This window comes from Muntiacus reevesi, chromosome X (genome assembly GCF_963930625.1).
Source record: "Muntiacus reevesi chromosome X, mMunRee1.1, whole genome shotgun sequence".
Lineage (NCBI taxonomy): Eukaryota > Metazoa > Chordata > Mammalia > Artiodactyla > Cervidae > Muntiacus > Muntiacus reevesi.
In genome coordinates, this window is record NC_089271.1 from 30,245,241 (window position 1) to 30,267,151 (window position 21,911).

At 39.9% G+C, this 21,911-nt stretch overlaps 1 protein-coding gene across 2 annotated transcripts in view; it reads right to left on the reverse strand.

Moving 5' to 3' along the window:
- Positions 1-21,911, reverse strand: part of DMD (dystrophin) — a 2,163,935-nt gene that overhangs the window by 229,700 nt on the left and 1,912,324 nt on the right. For both annotated transcript variants that reach the window (XM_065915496.1, XM_065915495.1), the window contains one exon: positions 15,749-15,827. In XM_065915496.1, the coding sequence (XP_065771568.1) occupies positions 15,749-15,827 (79 nt within the window). The remainder of the gene's footprint in view (positions 1-15,748; positions 15,828-21,911) is intronic.

Genomic DNA, 21,911 nt, shown 5'->3' on the forward strand with positions numbered 1-21,911 from the left:
GCTGATATAGGAGGACAGGTGCCTATGTAAGTTGAGCCATGACTGACTCATGGGGTTTCTGATAATTTCAAACAGAACTGGCGGACTCTATCACCACAGCTATGGTTTTTCCAGTAGTCATGTACGGATGTGAGAGTTGGACCATTAAGAAGGCTGAGCACTGAAGAATTGATGCTTTCGAATCGTGGTGCTAGAGAAGACCCTTAAGAGTCCCTTGGACTGCAAGGAGGTCAAATCGGTCAATACTAAAGAAAATCAACCCTGAATATTCACTGGGAGGATTGAGGCTGAAGCTGAAGCTCCAATACTTTGGTCACCTGATGCGAAGAGCCAACTCATTGGGAAAGACCCTGATGCTGGGAAAGATGGAGGGCAGAAGAAGAAGGGGGTGGCAGAGGATAAGATAGTTAGATAGCATCACTGACTCAATGAACATGAATTAGAGCAAACTCCGGGAGATAATGGAGGATGGAGGAGCCTGGCAGGATGCAGTTCCTGGGGTTGCAAGGAGACAGACATGACTTAGCAACTGAAAAGTAGTAACATTAACTACTTTCCTCTGCGAAAAGGCAGCTGAGGTCTTTAGGCCATCTGGGTTAGCCAGGTTACTAAGAAGTCAGTGCAATAATGCCAGGTGCCTTCCATATCTCTCCAGATGTGCTTTTAAAAGACAGTAGGCAGTCAACACCATTTGCTGAATGCTCTCTGTGTGAACGGTATTGCATTAGGCACCAGAGAAATTTCAAAGAAAGTAAAATTTGAAACCTGAGCCAGCGGGGAGCAACTCAGATATTAAAAACCAAATGATTATAAATGGGATGTATATCCATTTAGAAAGCAAGATAAGAGTGAGAAACAGCTAAGAATATGATAGCAATAGCAATAAAAGTGATAAAAGGGAGGGAGAAATTAAATTGTGGCCTCAGTTCTTTATTCCACTATAAAAGAATTAAATATCTATACTGGAGATAGCCACAGGACTAGCAGAGTGTATTTCTCAGCCCCTTGACCTTGATCATATGAGTTGCTTTGGCCAATGGAGCTTCAGCAGATATGGTAGGAACAGAAGATCGTCTTCTTATGCCCTGATGAGTTACCATGAGCACATGACCAGATGGTTTCTGGTCCTTCAGCCCAGACCTCAAACCCCAACACATTTAGGGACAATCAGAACTGATCTAGCAGTCAACCTATAGTGCAAGAGGGTGAGACGACAGGGTGAGAGAGTGAGGGCGAGAAGAACATTAAAGAGATTAAAGGATAGAAAAATATTCAGAAGCCAAATCACTCCCATTTCTTACTCTACTAGCCACTTCCTCTACTATCATTCAAAACATTAATGGGGATTATCCCCTTTAGCCTCTGCAGTTGAGACTTGGGGGTTGCCCTCACTAGTCCCTGAGCTCCTTCTCTGAAGCTGAAATTCTATAGGGGTTACTTAAATTATGTTATTAAACTTCTCTTGTCTCAATTTTCTCTTCTGTGACATGGAGACAATAATAATCCTTATTTTGGGAACTTCCCTGGTGGTCCAATGGTTAAGACTGTGCCTTCCAATGCAGGGGATGTGGGTTTGATCCCTGGTCGGGGAACTAAGATCCCTCAAGACATGGGCAACGAAGCCTATGCATTGCAACTACTGAGCTTTTGGGCCATAACTAGGGAGAAGCCTGCACCATATCTAGAGAAGGCCACCTGTTGCAATGAAGATCCCATGTTCTTCAAATAAGACCCAACACAGACAACGAAAGAAAGAAATATATGCATATTCAAAAATATAATCCTTTTTTTATAAGGTTGTTGTAAAGATTAAACTGGTTAAGCCATGCAAGATGCTTTGCTCAGCCAGTGTTAAGAGCAGAGAGTGCTCATTTTTTTTGTTTGTTTCCCTATCCCTACCCTTATTATCATCATAATTTATATAGTGAGCTATCAAGATATTTATTCCATTAACTGACTCACTGCCAATGTGAGGAATCCCAGGGAAACCAGGCAAATGAGAGGCTCTATGATGCTACAGCTACCCTGACTGTTAACCTCCAAATCATGAGCCTAGCAAACAACCCCACTAAATAATCCTGCTTTCTCCTTTTCCAGCCAGTTTCTGACTCTTCAAAAAATTGTAGGCAATTCTCAGAGTAGTAGAAGTTGAAAGAAGACAAATCTCCCTTCTGGCATTCTGAGGCTGGTGTCAACTACAAAAGTCAACTGTGTTTTATCATTCTCTATTAGTATTGTTTAGGAACTCAAAACAAATATTAATAGCCAAGTATTTTTAGGAAGAAATAAAACATTTCATTTTCATGTCTATTTTCAGTTCTGATTTTTAAATTAAATTTCACATCACTGAACTTACAATCTTTTTTGTTCTACTTCAATTGGTGTGGGTGGTTCATGTTAGAGGAATTACCTGACTTGTCCTAAGACATCAGTTTTGTCATCCTTAATTTTGCCCTAAGACAGCAAGGGTTCTAGTGAGCTTCTATGTTGGGCCCCAGGAATAACTGAGGCTTTGGTTTCAAAACTTTCCCTTCTTCTCCTGATACCTCTAAGAGATGCAGCTGCTCCATATTGCCTGGGCCAAGTCTTTTGAATTAGTCTCTTTCCCTTGATAGCTGGCCTAGGTCAAGTTCCCCATACAAACTTTTACTTTTTACCTTCTGAGATAGAATTCTACTGGGTTTAGCTCACATCATAAATGAGCTCCTTCCATTCCATTCCTCTTCTCATTTTTTCCCAGACATTTCCTGCTCAGATTTTCACTTTCAAGTCAAATTGCCCCCATGTTGACTAATCCTTCAATTATTCTCTCTCTTGTCTGCCTCCTTCTAGCTCATTAAAACATTAGCGCTTCCTAAAACCTATATTTATATTCATTATACATACATAAGAAATCCCTTTCTGGACAAAAGGGCTATAAGGAGACTACGTGTGAAATTGGAAAGGGGGATATTCATCATATCAGAATGCCTAAGGAGAAGGGAGAACCTAATTTGCAAAACTGAATACATCTTGCGACTCTCGCTAAGTAAAATCAAGGGTCAGGTAATCAGAAGCATCCTCTGCTAGATTCCTATCAGATGAAATATTCTCTACCTTGGATTTGCACGTAGCCTCAGGGGTCATGCACATTAATACTAGTCAATATGGAACACCTCCTTTTCCTCACTGGAGAATTAATTCCTCCTTCCACTCTACTCCCATGACACCCACTATTTCCCACAACTATAGAAGATCATGATTTTTTAAAATCTCTTTGTATAGAGCTCTTTGTATAGGTCTAACTCAACTGACTTAGGTCTAACTCAAATGGTTCAGAATTTGAGTGTCCCAAGGCCAGGATTCTGTCTTTCTCATCTTCCTCTTCCAACTACCTAGTGTTTATGAATAAATACGTGAATGAACGAGCAGATGCTATAGGCACAGGAAGTCGGGTCCTGTTACTTTTTAGCTTAGAACCCTCTAGGTCTGCCCTTCTTACTAAGAACAGATTTCACTTGCTTTGAACTGTAGGAGACAGGACTCTACTTGGTCTGACTCTTGGGTGCTCAGTCACCTGCTCTTATTTATCATCTTGCTTCCTCAGTTTCAGTCATACTAGTCTCTTCATTGTTTCTCAAGCCCCCTAAGGATGCTCCCATCCCAGAGCCTTTACATTTCCTATTTCCTCTACTTGGAACCCTCTGCACAAACCCCGTATCTGCCTGCTGTGCTTCCTCGCTTCTTGATGAAATGTGACCACTCTGACCACCCCATTTAAAGTGTTCCTATCCCCATCACCTCTGGCCTCTTTAGCCTGCTTTATTCTTCTTTATCCAGCTTATTAAGATATGATTGCCTTCTCCTATTAAAGTTCAAGATCCATGAGACAGAACTCATCTTCTAATCACTACTGCTTTCCCAGTACCTAGAAAGGGTCTGACCTATAGTGGTCACTGAATGGACATTTGTTGAGTGAGAGAATGAATCAGTTCTTAACTGGCTGAAAAAATAGGGAAGCTCCTAACTTTTTCAGGACATTAGGTTAAGTTCTTTTCTATCAAATTAGAGTGGGAATAATCTTGCAAGTGTGCCGTTATTCATTCAATCAAGGTATCTCCTGTATCTATTTGTCAGGGATTAGATGTATGAAATTAAAAAAAAAAAAAAAAAGAAAAGCATAATGTATGTCCTTTACGCTTGTGGTGCTCAGACTCCAACTTGTTTCCTTTTATGATCTATTTTATTGAGTCTCTTTCATTCTAACTCTTGCCTGTCATTGGCATGTATCCTGCTGAGCTTTAGGTGTGAGGCAAGGGGCTGATGTAATTTTCTGCTGTCCTCAAAGTCCTTCCCCATTGATGGAGCTCATTGAGGTCAGACACCTTAAATAGCGATCATCATCACATGTGCTGGGCAGAATCATCAACCTCGTTATGAAAGCAAGAGTAAATCAAATTACCCAGTGACCAGCATGAGCCTATGATAAGGTTTTTTTTCTTCTCAGATGCATCTAAATGTCTGTCTGTTACACTGCCCCATCACAGACTGGGTTCCCTAGGAAGCAGACTCTAAGACCAAGTTCAGAGAGGAGGGTATTTGGGAAGTCGTGGTGTCTTTGTGATCAACACATATAGAAGGGAGCAGACATGGCAGCAAAGCTTGGACGCAGGGCCAGAGACAGTCTCCCTCAACCCCTCGGGAACTCTTGAGCTAGAAAGCTCAAGTTCTCCTGAGTTGGGCCAAAATGGCCATGTTTCTGTACTCCTATATCACTCAGGAGCTGCCTATGGAAGGGGTGTGATCTCGGGCAAGGTAGCTGAGGCAACTCCCAAAGGGACAGACAGTGGAGGGTTGTCTCTTCATTGAACGGGACCTAGGAATGCAGAAAAGTCATCTCCCATGCTCCCTCAGGCAGAGGTCACTGCACTCAGTCCTTGTGACCTTGTGTTGGAGGCCGCACATCGTCCAGGGGTTGGTGGACAGGAGGCGTCCTCAACCAGGGACAATTCTGCTCTCCAGGAGACATCGGACAGTACCTGGAGACATTTTTGTTGTCACAACTGAGGGAGAGGGGCGTGACTGGTATGGGATGCTACTAATCCTGTAAGGCACACAACAGTCCTCACAACAGACAATTGTCTTGTTTATCATGTCGCTAGTGCCCAACTCAAGAAAGTCTAGTTTCAATCTGGCCTTGGCCTCTGAAATGACCTTCATTGTAAATAGACAGTAAATAAGTGAACCAATCAGCTGCTGCTTAGACAGCTTGATTGCAATACACAGAGATAAATGCAGAGGGGAGACAGGTGGGGCAGTTAGAAAAAGTCAGGGGGCTAAAGAAAACGGAAGTCACAAGGCGGGAGAAACTGAGTAAGGAGGAGGAGGGAAGAGAGAAACTGTGACAGCTGTGATAGTCTGAAATTCACAGTGGCAAAGGCAAATACAGAGAGAGGCAAACACCTCACTGACAGTGAATGTTCTTCCCGATATGTCCTCAGGTTTCCATGAATCCTTAAAATGCCCCTCATCACCTAGGCCCATCCCTGTCCCTTCCAACACATTCTGATGCACACCTGCATTAGACTGAAATCAACATGCTTGTTACTGCTGCTATCTGCAAGTGTATTTAAAAATTCAAAAGAGTGGCTTTTAAACCAGGAAACATTTCTGTAAGTCTACACAAAAAAACCTAAACACCTTTTGTCCTTACCTCAAAGTTCTCACGAAAAATTATTTTCTACTTCCAAACTGGTTGTGTTCTGAAAATGGAAAATGTCCAAGTGGGAAGAAGAAGAGAAAAAAACAAAAAACGAAAGTAATGATTTTTACCCACAGGGATGTGATTCCACCATTTCTGTTTGTGCAAAGCTTTGTATTTTGGGACAGATGACAAAATGCTACCCTAGGCCAAATGCACAAATGCCTTCATTTTCTGGGGAGTGTAAAAATATACCTTTCAGAGCCAGCCTTCCACTAAAATAGTGCCCATGTGTCATGAAACTGACCCAGCGCTGTGATGCTGGTCTCCCGCCTCTAAGCCCTCGTGAGGCCCAGAGGAATCTGTCATGAGGAGGAAGATGAAATAGGAAAGAAACAGGTGCTTGTCTCATCTCTGCCATGCCACTGGACCCATTTCCACGTAGGCAGGTGATGAAGGAGAGGCGCTTAGCTATCAAGGTGAACATCACCATTGAGCCTGAAAGCCAGTTTCTGCACGGGGTATCATGGGGGCTTCTAAAATCTGCAAGAGGTCCATGCTATGGGTGTCCCACTCAGATTGCCTCTCCCCAGCTGGTGTACCCATTCCCCACTGTTGGCAGCACTGGCTGCTATGTTACCACCACTCTCAGCTCCAGAGAGCTGGAAACTGCCTTGCTGGCCACTACTCCTCACAAATCCATGGCCAATGGAGGACTGACACGGGGGAGCAGAAGCTCCCTTACCCCCAAATGGGGCCAAGTCTGAGGAGCAATTCGTGCTCCAGAGTTCCGGGAGGCAGCAGGTGGAAGCGAGTCTCCACTGCCATGTTTAGGCTGACTCCTGACCAGCCTTCCCCACCTTATCCTGCTTCCCTCCCTCACACTCAACAGCTGGCTTGTCCAAGTAGGGCTCTGTTTCTGTGGAACGTCGCTGAAGGTGAGGGTGAGCAACCATCCTCGTATGCCTGGGACTGAGGAGCTTTCCTGGGACATGGGAATGTACACGCTAAAACCAAGAACATCCCGCACAGACCAGAACAAATGGGCCTCCTCTCTAAGGCAGATAGGTATTGGGGTCCTGAACTTTACCTTCTAGGGACTTGGGTGATCTGAACAACGTTAATACACTTGGTGGTGTTCTGGTCAACCAGTCATGCCAAAAAAGAAAGTCTTGGTTTGCAGTATTTGCTAAATTTGGGGGCGGGGGAGCAGTGGGGGTGGTGGATCAATAGTCTCACTATGGCGGCTGATTTCAAGCTCCCAAAGGTGTGTTTAACAATCAGCTCACAATTCCTATAATACACAACAATTGGCTCCCCTGAGCTAGTATAAGCCAGTTCCAGTGCAGAAATTCCCACAGGGCAAAACTGATAAATTTTTCTAAGCTTCTTCCTGCATTCCAATAAATGGATGGGTAGGGCCATGTAAAATTTTGTTCCTGTGGATTCTCTCAAGCAAATAAATCTAAGGTCTAAATTGGAGAATATAAATTTGAGCTCAAGGCAAAAGGGCCATAGAAATAGGTTTTGAGAAGAGACAGTAATGATGAACACCATGACTGCATTCTGTGGGCGCCTGAAAGGCTATCTTTGAACTTAGGGAGACATTACCAGCATCACTGATAAATGGTTTTTAGACAGTATTTCTTCCAAGTCCCCAACACTCAAGACAGCATGCGACTGTTGAAGAAACTGGCTCAAATTATTTTGCCCTGAGATTTTACCTAATGGCTTTAGACTGAAAATCATCTCCCATTTTACCTATGGGTTTCTTCATGACTTTTATCATGATGGTTTCTTTAAGCTGATCTGAGCTTTAAATGATTGGCCTACTCGTATGTCAAATCCATCTATCCCCCGAGGACAATGGTACCATAGATTGCAGCAGTGGTAAGTGAAATGCCAGCAATTATGAAACGTGCTTCAAGTTTCCCCCACCCCACGCTTTTTACTAAGTGTGTGAGTCGGGGAGGTGGTGGTGAAGGTTTGGCAACTCTCAAGATGGAAACAAGCTTTGTAGCCCTAATGCAGCAAGGAGAAACTGTCAACACTTGGGTTACTTAAACAAGAGAAAAAGAGTGAACCAGGGATTTGATTAAGGCAGTTAAGATTATAAAGCCTGCAAGAAATAAGTGATCAGTTCTTTCTTTTTACAGTGTCTCATAATCTGAGAATGAGATGATCACTCAGTGAAACCCATGGCTTTTAAATTCAGAATAAAGAGTAAAAAGGAAATTTGTCTTCTGGAGTTATAGGAGAGTTTAATACTGCAAGAAGTCACTGTGTTCAGAGCTAGAGAATAAAAAATTTTGCCTTTACTGTTTTTCCCCCATCATACAAGAAATACACTGTTATTAGTAAAACAAAAAACAAAAAACAAAAAAAACAGAACAAAACAAACCTGCAAGGGTAAAAAGAAAGTAAAACACAACAGCTGTTTGCATTTTGATGTATTCAATTTTCAGTCTTTTCTTGATATGTACCTTTCTGTGGCTTATCATTTATTTTCTAATATAGTTGTGATTATGTTGTAATTTTGAAGACAGCTTTTCCCCTTAATATATTACATGGCACAGCAGACATTTAGAAAAAGGACTATGTAAAGTTATGAATGCTATTAGACCTTGCTGAAAGGCAACATAAAAGGTCATATTATTTATTGTCTACTATGTGGTAGTCACTATGCTAAATCTCATGCCACTGTGTACTAACAATAGAGGGGAGGAAATTTATCTCCTCTTCTTTTGGGTATAAGACATAATTCATTCTGTGTAGAATTTTACTGAACATTTATCAAGTACAGATACTCTGTTAGATATTGGAGGATATAACTGTCAACAAGACTAAAACCATCCTGTCCTTATATGTTGTTGTTTAGTTGCTTAGTCATGCCTGACTCTCTTGTGACCCCATGGACTATAGCCTGCCAGGCTCCTCTGTCCAGAGGATTCTCCAGGTAAGAATACTGGAGTTGTTTGCCATTTCCTTCTCCAGGAGATCTTCCCAATCCAGGGATCGACCCTGAGTCTCCTGCATTGGCAGGCAAATTCTTTACCACTGAACCACCAGGGAAATCCCCTTATAGAGATTAGGTTAGGGTCTACTTATTGATTACTCATCTATTCATTAGTTACACAAGTAACTGTTGAGTTCTTCTAATATGCAAAACACTATACTTTCAGATTAGATCCATGAAAAACATCTTTGGAAAGGAGAGGAAATACACTGAGAAGTAAATGCAAGAGAATGAAAGCTACTTTTATGTCTTTTATGTCTATTTTGACTCTAATAGGCAGACAATAAGTTATACTATTAAGCTGATAGTAAAGATACTAATGCTAATAGCAAACACTTGCATAGCACTACAACACCTACAGTGTGTTAGGCACTGTTGCATGGCTCAGTTGGTAAAGAATCCACCTGCAAGGCAAGAGACCCTGCAATTCCTGGGTCGAGAAGATACACTGGAGAAGGGATAGGCTACCCACTCCAGTATTCTTGGGTTTCCCTGGTGGCTCAGCTGGTAAAGAATCCTCCTGCAATGCGGGAGACCTGGGTTCGATCCCTGGGTTGGGAAGATCCCCTGGAGAAGGGAAAGGCTACCCACTCCAGTATTCTGGCCTGGAGAATTTCATGGACTGCATAGTCCATGGGGTAAGGCACTGTTGTAAGGGTTTTACATATGTTAACTCTTTGCTCTTCACTATAACACTAAGAGATAGTATTACCATATTTTATTGAATTCAAAACCCTATTAAAGGGCTTCCCTGGTGACTCAGTGGTAAAGAATCTGCCTGCCAATGCAGGAGACATGGGTTTGGTCCCTGATCTGGGTAGATCCCAGATTGAAGCAGCTAAGCCCACGTGCTACAACTACTGAACCTGTGCTCCAGAGCCTGGGAGCTGCAACTACTGAGCCCACATGCCACAACTACTAAAGCCCACACACCCTAAAGCACTTGCTCTGCAACAAGAGAAGCCACCACTATCAGAACCATATGCACTGCAACTGAAGAGTAGCCCCCACTTGCCACAACTAGAGCAAGTTCATGCAGCAATGAAGACCCAGCACAGACAAAAGTAAATAAATAAAATTATTTTTAACTTTAGACATTAGACATAAGGTATATTTTGATTTCAGAGCTGTTAAAACATGGGGGATATGCCTTAAATTTGATGAAATATACTATCAGGCCCATTTTACAGATGAGAGACAAAGAGATTAAATATCTGAATCAATAGTTGAACCCAGTTAACCTAGTTTCAGAGTCTATACTCTTAACCAATAACTCATAACATTGGTGAAATGACACCTGGTTCAGGGGCATTGAGAGAAAAATTCAGGCTATATAAAGCAACTTGCTATGGCCCAGACCAAGAGAAATAAAAGAGACAAAAATCAGTGGTGGTATCAGATAGACTAGACAGTCACTGGCCTGTGTATTAGTTCTTAATGGGTAAGGCAACACAAGGGTGGCATTGAAGTTCTGAAACGGGGTTCCAGTCCCAGGTTTATTATAACCATCTATGTGACCTTGATTATGTCATTTGGTCTCTCTGCCCCTATTTTGTCACCTGTAAAGTAAGGGTAGGGCTGGGAATACTTCAGTACCCGTCAAACATTTTTGACTGGAATGCATAAAAGGAATACATTTTATGCTGTGATGTAGTACACAGACACACAGACACACTCACACACATACACACACATCTTTAACTGAAACCAGATACCTAGCCTTGCTTGTGCAATGTACTCTGATATTTTCTAATCTGTTCCATTTCATTCCATTAAAAAATTGCTGGTTGCAAGTCATTACATTGATTTCAGGATTCACTAATAAGTACTTTGAAAACAAGTCATATAGACACTCTCTAAGCTTCTCTCCAGTTAGGAAATTCCACAGAACAGGGGGCCTCCTGGAGTGGGGATGAGGGCTGGAAACCCCAGGAAAGAGAGTTGACCCAATGGCCTTACAAAGAGTCATTTTCTTTTTAATTGGATCATGTTCTTACTACCTTCAGCAGAAAGTTCTCATTATCAAACTATTTGGCAAATATCACTTTAGGGCAAAAATTCTCATAGTCTGTTCCATGGCATGTTTAGTGAGAAATTAATTGGTGTGTCTGAAAAAGGCTTTGGTAGTCACAGAAGTAGGACAGGAGAGTCACCGACTCTATGCTCCTCTTAGAGTTTTGATGTATACTAAGAGCTACAAGAATTCCCACAGGAAAGAAGTTTGCTTATCTTTATAACCTAGTGTTTTTCCAATCTTATTGACCCCAGAACTATTTTTTCAAGGGACAGTTATTAACATCACAAAGAACATTAATGTTCTGAGGAACTTGGCTTGGGAAATGGCCCTTCAGGGAATTCTAGAACTTATAAAATTTTAATCACAAGTATAAATTCTTTCTACTGTTACAGAAAGATTTCTACTTTCTCATATAGAATTATACTTCTTGATGAGAAAAGTAAAATTTAGAAGACAAGCCCAGAAAATTGAGAAAATATCCAGAAAAAAATCTTGAATTCTTTAAAAAAAAATTCTTAAATTCTTGAAAATAACAAAAGTGGACTATCTGCAGACTACTAGGCTAGAGAATCCCAGGGATGGGGTCACACAGTCGGACACGACTGAAGTGACTTAGCAGGAGGCTAGTGAATACGATAGTACTGATACATTTTTGATCATTGACATATGAATATATTTTTAAAATATATAAAATTTTAAGGATAAATATATTTTAAAATCACACTACTAGAATTTCTCCTTCTTCTTGGTTTACGTTGCAGAAGTCAATCAGAAGTAGTAGAATATTAAAGCTCAAATTAAAGGCAAGCTAGTGTCTATCAATGGATAAAGGTGATATTTTACAGTGTTTCCTCTTCTCATTTTCTCTCAGATCTAAGATAAAAGAAACAGCCTCTTTAACAAGTAGAGACTGGGCCACCAAGAAGAAATAGTGAATACTTAAGTAAAAGGCTGCCTCTTTCTACTGATAAAAGAAGAAAACAAAGACAGCTGGTAATGTAATTTTCAAAGGTGTGTGTGTGTGTGTCTCTGTGTGTGTGTGTGTGTGTGTCTGACAGAGACAAAGAGAGAGACACAGAGAGAGGAGGAGACAGAGAAGTGACTGTGTGTTGGGGGGGAGGGTGCAGTTAATGGTTCGTCCTTATTTCTCCTTTCTTTTTACCTCAAAGCTTCAGAAATCACTCTCTTATTATTCCTGGTAACCTGGAAGCAAATTTTTAGACACCTATCAATTCAAACTCATTTAATATGAGCTTAGTTGTATTTTTCAAATATATTTTTACTTTTGGGGAAGGGGAACTTCTTTTTCTTTTATAGAACATAAAAATAACAGCAAATAAGTGACTTCAGAGAGGCCCTGACTCACATACGGTTTTCATGGTGCACCCAATTTCTAGTGCCACTTTCTACAGATCAGTTTGGCAACACATAACAAGCCTTACGAATGTAAATGTGCTTTAACACAGCATGTTCCATTTTGGGGGCATTTATCTTATGGAAAGAATCTGAGGTATTTATAAAGGTATAGGAAGAATATTAGATATGATATACAATCTTCGATAAAGTACTGAAAATTTTGAAATAACCTTAAGTGATTGAGTGATTTAGAATTGTGGTAAATGTGGGACAGCCACAGAAGGGAATACTATGCCATCATTTAAAAAATGCACTCTGCAGAGGAATATTTAAATATACAAAAAAATATTTTTATTATAGTTCTGAGGGGAAAAAGCAGGTCATAAAGCTGCAAAATATTTTTATCTCTGTTCGGTTTAAAAAAAGGGCAAGAGACAGAAAATCTGAGTTCACATACATACACACATCCCTGAGAGATAGACAGAATGTATATAAACCACATTTTTTATAGTGGTTATCTCTAAGTGGTTGGATTACAGATAATTTTTCTTTCCTGTTTGTACTCTCTGCTTTCCAAAATCTGCTTGAGGGGCCTATACTACCTCTGTAATTTAAAAAAGAGACAACACAAGGAAATAATCTTTTATCTTTAGTCTCAAGATATCCTATTTCTCAAATATCCCTTCGGCTAAATTGGTATTTTGTGATGTCCATAAGCAAAGCTTCTAAGCACATATTGATATTCCACATGAATACTTAAGAAATTGGTGATGTCTGGGGCTGGCTCCATATAAGCAGGTCAATCAGTGGATTTCTGAGTGTCTGTGTATACAGGTCTGACCTTTCTGGATGTGGGCACCGTGTGATATGGGTTGAGAGGTAAGGAGATGCTCCTCCAGGACCCTCAAAGTTCTCCCCTTACAACTCAGAGATTATGGCTGACGTTTCACCCCCAGAGAGTCATTCCTCAAGCTTATGGCTTTTCACCCTATTAAAATGCAAATAACCCAGGAAAAGTACACATTAAACTTTACCTGTCACCTGGGTTAAATGAGTATAACATATCATTTTCTGAGATTAGACTTTAACAGGGGAAGACATAGGAATTCGAGTAGGGCAGACAGAGAGAATAAAGAGTGAAGGAATATATATATATATATATGACATCTGAGGAACAATTAATATGCATAATAGTAATATATTTATGGTTTATGAATAACTTACATGTTATTGCATTTAATCTCAATTAAATCGAATAGAATGACTCTGCCACCAAGACAATTTAAGCAGACCAGAAATTGGGGAAAACATAGAAGATAAAATCTGCAGGATTTAAAATTGTTATGGAGCCATTCTCAAAAGCCACTGTCCCACTCAATTATGTATACTGCTTTAATTTGCCCTTCTTTTTTTTGACACTTTCTATGTATTTGTGATACTGTTCAAATAATGACTGCATGTTGATAAAAAGGTCAGACCCAGTCAAGAAAATAAGACAACTTCTTGTTTCATATGCTATCAATGTATAATGAAGAGAGGACCACTACTTTCCAGGAATTTTTGTTCTAAAATAAAATGGTCAATTGGAGACGTACATGAAAGCATCAAGTCAAATACTTTAAAATGTTTGTGAGCATGAATCTTTTTATTAACCTATGAAAAATGGAGAAGAAAGAAAAGGACTAGAAAATGGCAATAAAAGAGGAAGGCAGAAGCATGAAAGGAGAACATATAGAATTGCTTCTTCTTCATTAAAATCTATCAATTTACTAAAAGACAGTCTATTGTGGTGGTTAGAAACAGACTCTGGAGCGGACTTCTTGGGTTTGAATCCCGGCTCTGTCATCTACACGCTCTGTGACTGTGTCTCAATTTCCTCATCTTAAAAATGGGTATAATAATAATAGCATCTACCTTACAAGTTGCTATAAGGGTTAGGTTGGGTCATATTTACAATGTTGGCAGGCATAAAGTAATTGCCTTAAATGATGGTTCAACTCCATGAAACAAAAATAAACTCAACATGGATTAAAGATCTAAATGTAAGATTGGATACTCTGAAACTCTTAGAGGAGGTAAACATAGGCAGAACACTCTTTCACATAAATTTTTCAATCCATCTCCTAGAATAATGGAAACAAAAACAAATAGGACCTAATTAACTTCAAAAGCTTAATTTTTGTTTGCACAGCAAACAAAACCATAAACAAAATGAAAAGACAACCCACAGAATGGGAGAAAATATTTGAAAACAATGTGACCAACAAAGGATTAATCTTCAATATTTACAAACAGCTCATGTGGTTCAATATTAAAAAAAAATGAACAACCCAATAAAAAAAAATGGGCAGAAGATCTAAATAGACATTTCTCCAAAGAAGACATACAGATGGTCAAGAGGCAAATGAAAAGATACTCAATGCTGCTAATTATTAGAGAAATGCACATCAAAACTACAATGAGGTATCAACTCACACCAGTCAGAATGGCCATTATTAAAGTCTATAAACAATAAATCTTGGAGAGGGTGTGGAGAAAAGAGGACCCTCTTACATTGTTGGTGGGAATGACAACTGGTACAATAACTATGGAGAACAGTATGGAGGTTCCTTAAAAAACTTGCAACAGAGCTATCATATAATCCAGTAATCCCACTGCTGGGCATATGTTTGGAAAAATACATAATTCAGTAAGATACATGTGCCCTAATGTTCACTGTAGCACTATTTACAGTAGCCAAGACATGGAAGCAACCTAAATGGCCATTGACAGAGGAATGGATAAAGAAGATGTGGCACCTATATACAACGAAATGCTACTCAGCCAAAAAAAGAATGAAATGATGACATTTGTAGCAACATGGAGATTATCATACTAAGTAAGAAAGATAAATATCATATGATATCATTTATATGTGGAATATAAAAATATGATACAAATGAACTTATTTACAAAACATAAATAGACTCACAGACTTAGAGAATGAATTTATGATTACCAGAGGAGAGGGGTTGGGGAGAAGGATAGACAGGAAGTTTGGGATTGATATACACATTGTTATATTTATAGTATGTTCCAATATTACACTTTCAGTTAACCAAGGTTATTCCTCTTGGTTATTAATTATAACAATATATTTAGTTATAAAATATAATATTTATTAATAATACATGAATACTATAATTAATTATAAAATATAATTAATAAAATAGTAAAACAAAAATAAAAAGAATGAAGAGAGGTCAAGGATAAAAGACAGATAAGAATAGTTAGGGAAGGAAACAGAATGGGCTGAAGTTCGAACTTACAGGCAGGTAGTATTTAATTAATTATATGAAGAATCATAGATTCACAGTAATATATATTGAATTGTCATATAATTATATGATATTATAAGTATCAGCTTTATGAAGTGAACTACTCTGAGTAAAGATTCAAAAACATTACTTAATTTAGCACTTGAGAATACACTGTAGGAAATAATTGTGCATTAGTGGAAGGCTGGACCAAATGATCTAATTGGTCCTCCTCATCTTAACCTTCTGAATCCACCCACTAAGTCATATTTCAGGATGATTTGTGCCTCTAGTGCATTTGGCAGAGACTATCATAATTCAACTCTAAATAGCCACCAAGATGCAGTGAGGAGGGTAAGAGCTGAAAGTGGTCAATGACTTACTGGAAAGGAAGTGCTGGGACGCTGGGCCAAAGTCCCTGTGGGCTTCGTGCAGCTGCCTGATGCGGTCCTCAACAGCCACCTGGGAGGAAGAGGAGAGAAATGATGTCCTCTCATCAGATACAATGAGGCACAATTAAAACAATGCACCCTTTTTGGTAAGGTCTTTCGAGCTTCTAAGGTTGGAACACTAAAGCAACGATTTATAACTCTGTTTTAATATCCGCTTACCTTACGCGCTCTCCGAGACTGATTTTTATCAAACAGCCCAAGCGAGAAAGATTTGCTCTCTTGACAATGTTAAAATGAGACTTTTAAAAAACATTCTACTCGTTGGTAGCCATGAATGAACTACTGTTCCAGTTAGTACCATCAAAATTGCAAGCTCTTAAATGTTTCACAAAAAGATTTGTTAGGGAGGGCACCATTTGCCATTAAACTAGGTGACTGAAGGAACTCAGAAATGATAAATATTTTGTCTCAGCCTCTTGTCATCACCATTTTTAAAGAATCATACTGACTGATAATTAATGGATGCTGAATGATATTTAATCACTGATAATAAGTAACTAAGAGTTGATTGATACTTTATCTAAGAAATAAGAGGCAAGGTTTTAGAGTTGATGGTGAGAATAAAAAAATTTTAGATTTTACTGAACTTGGAAATTACTGGGAACTATACCTTTAACTGGCATGGATTAAAAATTGCCACTGTTTTTTTCCTATTATGTTTTTCTATACTATATTGACAGAGTATTCTGTCAGCTTAGTGAATCTCATTTTGAGTGGGTAAGAAAGAGTGGGTAAGAATTTTATGGGTGAAATGGTATATTTTGTCCATTGGCATTTTGCCAACTTTATATTAATGGTGGTCCCAGGCATCCCAGCTTTATAATTTCAGATCCTGATTTGGTTCTGAGCAGGCTATGCTAAACCAGAGGTTAGTCAGCACTTGCCAGAGCCATCAGAGCTCAGGCAGGTTCACGCCTGTAAAACACATCTCAAATTCAACAGAAAAGTGACTCAGGTAGTCTGGTCTAAAGTTGACTCTGACCTTCCCATATCAATCAAGTACCTAGACCAGATCCAGCACAATCTTCTTGTTGCACATTCTCCTTACCCTTGTCCATCTTTGCTGGGACCAAATATTTCAAAAACCACATAGAGTTCCCAAAAATGAAGAGTTTGCTTCATTGTGATGCACACAAAGACACAGGGGACATATGAAACCTACTTTCTCAGCCTTATGACCCTGCTGTTGCTGCTGCTAAGTCAGTAAGTTGACCCTTTGGACTGACTGTAGCCCCCCAGGTTCCTCTGTCCATGGGATTTTTCAGGCACCAATATTAGATTAAAGGGACTAGATCTGATAGACAGAGTGCCTGATGAACTATACGGAGGTTCATGACATTGTACAGGAGACAGGGATCAAGACTATCCCCAAGAAAAAGAAATGCAAAAAAGCAAAATGACTGTCTGAGGAGGACTTACAAATATCTGTGAAAAGAATGGAAGCGAAAAGCAAAGGAGAAAAGGAAAGATATACCCATTTGAATGCAGAGTTCCAAAGAATAGCAAGGAGAGATAAGAAAGCCTTCGTCAGCAATCAACGCAAAGAAATAGAGGAAAACAATAGAATGGGAAAGACTAGAGATCTCTTCAAGAAAATTAGAGACACCAAGGTAATATTTCATGCAAAGATAGGCTCGATAAAGGACAGAAATGGTAGGGACCTAACAGAAGGAGAAGATATTAAGAAGAGGTGGCAAAAATACACAGAAGAACTGTACAAAAAGGTTCTTCATGACCCAGATAATCATGATGGCATGATCACTCACCTAGAGCCAGACATCCTGGAATGTGAAGTCAGGTGGGACTCAGGAAGCATCACAACAAACAAACCTAGTGGAGGTGATGGAATTCCAGTTGAGCTATTTCAAATCCTAAAAGATGATGCTGTGAAAGTGCTACACTCAATATGCCAGCAAATTTGGAAAACTCAGCAGTGGCCACAGGACTGGAAAAGGTCAGTTTTCATTCCAATCCCAAAGAAAGGCAATGCCAAAGAATGCTCGAACTACCGCACAACTGCACTCATCTCACACGCTAGTAAAGTAATGCTCAAAATTCTCTAAGCCAGGCTTCAACAATACGTGAACCGTGAACTTCCAGATGTTCAAGCTGGTTTTAGAAAAGGCAGAGAAACCAGAGATCAAATTGCCAACATCCGCTGGATCATCGAAAAAGCAAGAGAGTTCCAGAAAAACATCTATTGCTGCTTTATTAACTATGCCAAAGTCTTTGACTATGTGGATCACAATAAACTGTGGAAAATTCTGAAAGAGATGGGAATACCAGACCACCTGACCTGTCTCTTGAGAAACCTGTATGCAGGTCAGGAAGCAACAGTTAGAACTTGACATGGACCAACAGACTGTTCCAAATAGGAAAAGGAGTACATCAAGGCTGTACATTGTCACCCTGCTTATATAACTTATATGCAGAGTACATCATGAGAAACACTGGGCTGGATGAAGCACAAGCTGGAATCAAGATTGCCGGGAGAAATATCAATAACCTCAGATATGCAGATGACACCACCCTTATGGTAGAAAGTGAAGAAGAACTAAAGAACCTCTTGATGAAAGTGAAAGAAGAGTGTGAAAAAGTTGGCTTAAAGCTCAACATTCAGAAAACTAAGATCATGGCATCCAGTCCCATCACTTCATGTCAAATTGATGGGGAAACAGTGGAAACAGTGACTGACTATTTTTCTGGTCTCCAAAATCACTGCAGATGGTGACTGTAGCCATGAAATTAAAAGACTCCTTGGAAGGAAAGTTATGACCAACCTAGATAGCTTATTAAAAAGCAGAGACATTACTTTGCCAACAAAGGTCCGTCTAGTCAAGGCTATGGTTTTTCCAATGGTCATGTATGGATGGGAGAGTTGGACTGTGAAGAAAGCTGAGCACCGAAGAATTGATGCTTTTGAACTGTGGTGTTGGAGAAGACTCTTGAGAGTCCCTTGGACTGCAAGGAGATCCCACCAGTCCATCCTAAAGGAGATCAGTCCTGGGTGTTCATTGGAAGGACTGATGCTGAAGCTGAAACTCCAATACTTTGGCTACCTGATACGAAGAGCTGACCCATTTGAAAAGACCCTGATGCTGGGAAAGATTGAAGGCAGGAGGAGAAGGGAATGACAGAGGATGAGATGGTTGGATGGTATCACCAACTCAATGGACATGGGTTTGGGTGGACTCTGGAAGTTGGTGATGGACAGGGAGGCCTGGTGTGCTGCTATTCATGGGGTTGCAAAGAGTCAGACATGACTGAGCGACTGAACTGAACTGAATACTGGAGTGCATTGTCATTTCCTTCTCCAGGGGATCTTCCTGACCCAGGGATTAAACCATGTCTCCTGAGTCTCCTGCATTGAAGGTGGATTCTTTTTATTTTTTTCTAGAGTAAATTTTTAATTTAAATCTCTTTACAAATTGAATTCAGTATTTTTTTTATTTTGTTTTTTAAAGTTAATTTATTTATTTTAATTGGAGGCTAATTGCTTTACAATATTGTGGTGGTTTTTTGCCATACATTGACATGAATTAGCCACGGGTGTACATGTGTCCCCAATCCCAAACCCCCCTCCCCCTTCCCTCCCCATCCCATCCCTCTAGGTTGTCCTGGTGCATGGGCTTTGAGTGCCCTGTTTCATGCATTAAACTTGGACTGGTGATCTGTTTCACATGTGGTAATATACATGTTTCAATGCTATTCTCTCAAATCATCCCACCCTCATTTTCTCCCACAGAGTCCAAAAGTCTGTTCTTTGTATATGTGTCTCTTTTGCTGTCTTGCATATAGGGTCATCATTACCATCTTTCTAAATTCCATATATGCATTAAAATACTGTATTGGTGTTTTTCTTTCTGATTTACTTCACTCTGTATAATAGGCTCCAGTTTCATCCACCTCATTAGAACTGACTCAAATGTGTTCTTTTTAATAGTTGAGCAATATTCCATGGTGTATATGTACCACAGCTTTCTTGTCCATTCATCTGCTGATGGACATCTAGGTTGCTTCCATGTCCTGGCTATTGTAAACAGTGCTGCGATGAACACTGGTGTACACATGTCTCTTTCAATTCTGGTTGGATTCTTTACCTGTTGAACCATCGGGGGAAGTGGCTCAGATGGTGAATGCAATGCAGGAGATGCAGGTTTGATCCTTGACTCGGGGATCGAAGAGAGTTGGCCAGGACTGAGCAAATAACACTTTTACTTTCCTATGACCCTGCACTCCCAGTCAAACTCTACCTGCCTGTCCTGTGGCATTCCATCTGACTTAACACCCCTGAGGCCTCCCTCTAGAATGCTTGTATTCCCCTTTTCTTCCATTCAGGGCTGGTCTATGTTGGCTTCCTCAGCATTCTCGCAGTCCACGGTTTATACCTGGGGCACTTCTATCAGAGCCACTCCTTTCATTATATGAATAGACAGTAACCATTCCCTGCTTACTTCTTCTGTCCTCCCCTCCCTCCCACAGGACACACTGAGTCCTGCATGTAGTAAGTGGTAAGAACTATTTGCATAATGACTAGTCGATCAAACCAGTGGGTAAGTGTGTGTGTGTGTGTGTGTGTGTGTGTGTGTATGCACCAGTGTGAGAAAGAGAGAAGGAGAGAGGGAGGGAGATACGGGAGAATAAATGAGAATGCTCACTGACACTGACTGCATGCTCTAAGTCCCTGGGTAAATTATTTGAATCTTAACTTACCTTATCATTACAATGGGACAATACGTCCTACCTCATGGAGTTATTATGGGGATTAAATAAGATGATACATGTGTTTAGGTCAGTTTCTATCATATGATAATTGCTCAGTAAATGCTAGTAGCTACTGTTATTGTTGCTATTATGCTTAATAAATAGAGAGGGCTAGGTTACAGTGTGCAAGGCACCACACAAAATCCAAAAATGGATAGTATTATTAATCACTTTGTGCATGACAATATGAAGTAACATGCAATCTTCCCAATAACTCTATGGAAGGAAGTAATATTATTTCACCAGTTCACAGATGTAGAAACTTAAGCATGAGAGGATAAAAAAGATCAACTGAACAAAACTGGCCTAAGCTTAAGTAGTTAGTAAACTGGCAGGTCCTGGATTCAAGCTCATTCATTCTAGCTGTCAGTCTTCACTGCTACTCCAGAGACTATGGTTGGAAAAAAAACAGTGTATAAATATTTAATAAGCAGTGGGCCTTTTAATTTACTTTTAAATTAATTTATTGAAAGCAGATCTAACCTAGTGCACCTATCTATGAAATATTAGCCATCAGTATATTTTATGGTCCAGTGCAAGTTTGGTTCCTGGTCTTGAAGAATGTGGTACTTTAAGATTGTAGACAAGAGCTGTAGAACACATACAAACGAATGTGTGGAATATGTAATTCTTTCTAAAGGCAGAATGGGTCGTTTCATAATGAAATCAAAGAAGAGAGGAATGTGAAATTTGGGGTGGGTAGGAAGGGACAGGGAGGCCATATGGAAATGGGCACTGAGCAGAAACCTTTGCACATGCTGAGAAAGAAATCCCCAAGGGAACATGTGGGTGGCGAAGGAGAATGAGCGTGCCACAGGCCATTTCTTCTGGTGATAGTGTTAGTAGCTTCATAGGGACTTCTGGTGATAGTGTTAGTAGCTTCATAGGGACCATGTGGGAACAGCCTCATAATCCATTATAAGCGCCTGATCTGAAGGGTGCTTTCTTCTTATATAGGAAGGGCCATGGTGGTAGTTTCCAATGTACACCCAATGTTATTAAGAATTTAAAATGAGATAAAAATGAATCTCCACTCCTATAACTCAAACTTAAGAAGAAGGATGAGAGTGAGATGGAAATTCAAAATGCATCATCTTAACTAATGAGAACAGACCGTATAGCACAGGGAACTTTACTCATTGCTGCAAGCTGACCTAAACAGGAAGGAAATCCAAGGAAGAGGGGATATAGGTACACGTATAGCTGATGCACTTTGCTGCACAACAGAAACGAACAAAACATTGTAAAGCCAATTACACCCCAATACAAAATGAAATGCACCATGTGATGCAATGAAGTCTCCAGAAAACAGTCTTAAGTTAACTAAAGA